This window comes from Argopecten irradians, chromosome 14 (assembly GCF_041381155.1).
Source record: "Argopecten irradians isolate NY chromosome 14, Ai_NY, whole genome shotgun sequence".
Taxonomy (NCBI): domain Eukaryota; kingdom Metazoa; phylum Mollusca; class Bivalvia; order Pectinida; family Pectinidae; genus Argopecten; species Argopecten irradians.
This window is the reverse complement of record NC_091147.1, coordinates 21846312-21848632: the sequence shown is the minus strand read 5'-3', so window position 1 is coordinate 21848632 and position 2321 is coordinate 21846312. Positions and strand designations below refer to the sequence as shown.

Sequence of the window (2321 nt, the reverse complement as noted above, 5' to 3'; positions counted from 1 at the left end):
TTCGAAAAAGAACTACGACTGCAAAGCAATTCTCCGTAAATATTATAAAGAAATTGCATAATATTTTAACGCAGATCCTGTTTCTCCATTCTTTATAGTAATACCAGCCCAGTTTCTTAAAATAAAATCTTTGGTTGAGGTTGTGACGTCACGAGGTTATACTGTATGGTCACAAGTATTTTTTTTTTTTGTGTTATGAATTCTTCTCCTCATTAAAGGGGAGTATTTCCTTAAATTTTGCAGTGAAGAAATAATTACATTCAACTTAGCATACTTTTCAAATGTTGATGCTTCGCATAAGGTATTATTTATGAGGAAATGAAACATGATGTCGAATCAAGTGTTATATATCTGCAGGATTTTACTTAAATTATATCAATTTTATGCTCATAATTAATTGCTTGTTTTCCAATTTTTCCCTGAGTAACTGTACTATCGTGTTGTCATAAGTCCAAATGTTAAGATGGCGGATATATATCATACCCAAACAGGAGAAAATCTTTGAAGAACATATTCTGTATGCCACGTATTGTTAAAGGTGATACACCAGCGTATGCTTTCACCACGGCTTCGTTCCTCTGCCGTCTTCTCTCCGCATTGGATAAAGGATAAGAGGAAATAGTTTTTAGAATAATGTCTGTAACAGCAGCACCATCAATGATCCTTAGTCGTTTAAAATACTCAAGAGGAAATACTGCATCAGTACGTAAGATACCTTGTAGTTGAAACACTGACCACAATGATGAAGTGAACTCCGGCATATTGCTGCAAACATCAGCTGCCCTTGCTACCACTGTTTCCACAACACCCTTGATAGTTTTCTCGTCGACTTCTCTATTCAAAAGACTCCAGATAGCTTCTCTAGTATCTTCTGGGACGTTTGTGATATTTTTCAGAAGAAACATCAGATCCGCAGACAGTGTTTCTTGTTTTGCGACATATTGGTATTTCTTTTCACATGCCTTGCATAGAAGCGTTACCGGGGCAACATGGCGATCAACAAATCTTCCTTTAAATCCACTAGAAACGATGAAGTGTAGATATTGTTCGAAGGTTAAATGATTCCCACATAACAGTTTACTGGAATTATTTGCATCACGAATTGGTAGCCTCAATATCTGCTTGTCAACATAAGCAGAAAACAAACGCCGGTAGGGGTCTCTTGCTACTATGACGTTTCTAGTAGGTCGAGATTCATCTTCTACGGTTTTGCGAAGATAGCCTGTCGACTGCGCGTGCACTAGGCTTCGTTTCGTTTGAAATATCCTTCTGACATCGGTCCCCTTTGGCAGCTCCAAAGCAAGAAGGACCAATGTTACTAAAGTGCTTCCGGCCTTTGGAACACTACAAACAGAAAGGTTAGCTGTCCGAGAATAGTCATACCTTATTCTAGTTTGGTTGTGTGTAAGTGTGAACCCTTTATCCTGTTCAGATTGGCAACCATTCTGTAGCCTAATTAAACGGGTAAGTGCCTGCTCAGAAGGTTGATAAAGAGTCGTCTGACCATCAGATGCAGTTTCTTCGGACACCCTTCTCGTTTCTGGTTGAAATAAATAGAGGAAGTACATTTCACAGACAATAACAATATAACTATCAATAAACAATATGTAGACAAAGCTATCACCAAGATAGATAAAGGAGTATTTCCTGATATTTGGTAGAATTAAAAGGTTAATTTTTCAAATGGTCAAACGTCTTAGATAAGTATGAATACAATTTATAACACTACTTTGATATCCATGGTCTGAAGAAGTCTTAAAAATCCACAATGCAATTTTATTCCACCACCAGTGGCAAAATAGTGATTATAACTATAAATAGGTCAAAATCACAATAATGTAAATAATTAAATCAATATAAAAATATTTTAATATTTATATGAAGAACTGAATTCCTTATAGGTATAATGATAAGAATTTCGAAATATCCATGTCGGTGTTTTCCCTTTACATTCATTCTTTAATAATTATTTTTTATTTGTTTTCATACTAAATCAATTCGACGTAATCATGACATCATAATAGAGACGTCGACGTATTGATTCAGAAAAAATAATTCATTGGAAAATTTAAAAAAATCCGTAGGTTTAAAGAACTCTATGTTATCAAGTAGTCTGAAAAATTAATTATAAACATTGATGAAACTATTTTTTTACTTCATAGGGTTATGAAATAAATTTTGTTTGCAAACATTTGTTAGAATCCGCTACGCGGATTCACACAGTTCGCAAACAAAATTTCATTCATACGCCTATGAAGTTCAAAAATAGTAGCATCAATGCTTAAAACAATTAGTTCTTTGCTTTTTAGTAGCTATTTAAA

At 34.6% G+C, this 2321-nt stretch overlaps 1 protein-coding gene across 1 annotated transcript; it reads right to left on the bottom strand.

Annotated features, from left to right (window-relative positions):
- Nucleotides 1-344: 344 nt before the first annotated feature.
- LOC138307099 (uncharacterized) lies at nucleotides 345-1568 on the bottom strand. The gene has a single exon (XM_069247730.1). The coding sequence runs from the start codon at nucleotides 1566-1568 to the stop codon at nucleotides 459-461; it is 1110 nt and encodes a 369-aa protein (XP_069103831.1). The 3' UTR covers nucleotides 345-458.
- Between the last annotated feature and the right edge of the window lie 753 nt (nucleotides 1569-2321).

Coding starts and splice junctions, on each gene's coding strand:
- LOC138307099 (XM_069247730.1), bottom strand. CDS start 1,568: ATGTACTTCCTCTATTTATTTCAACCAGAAACGAGAAGGGTGTCCGAA.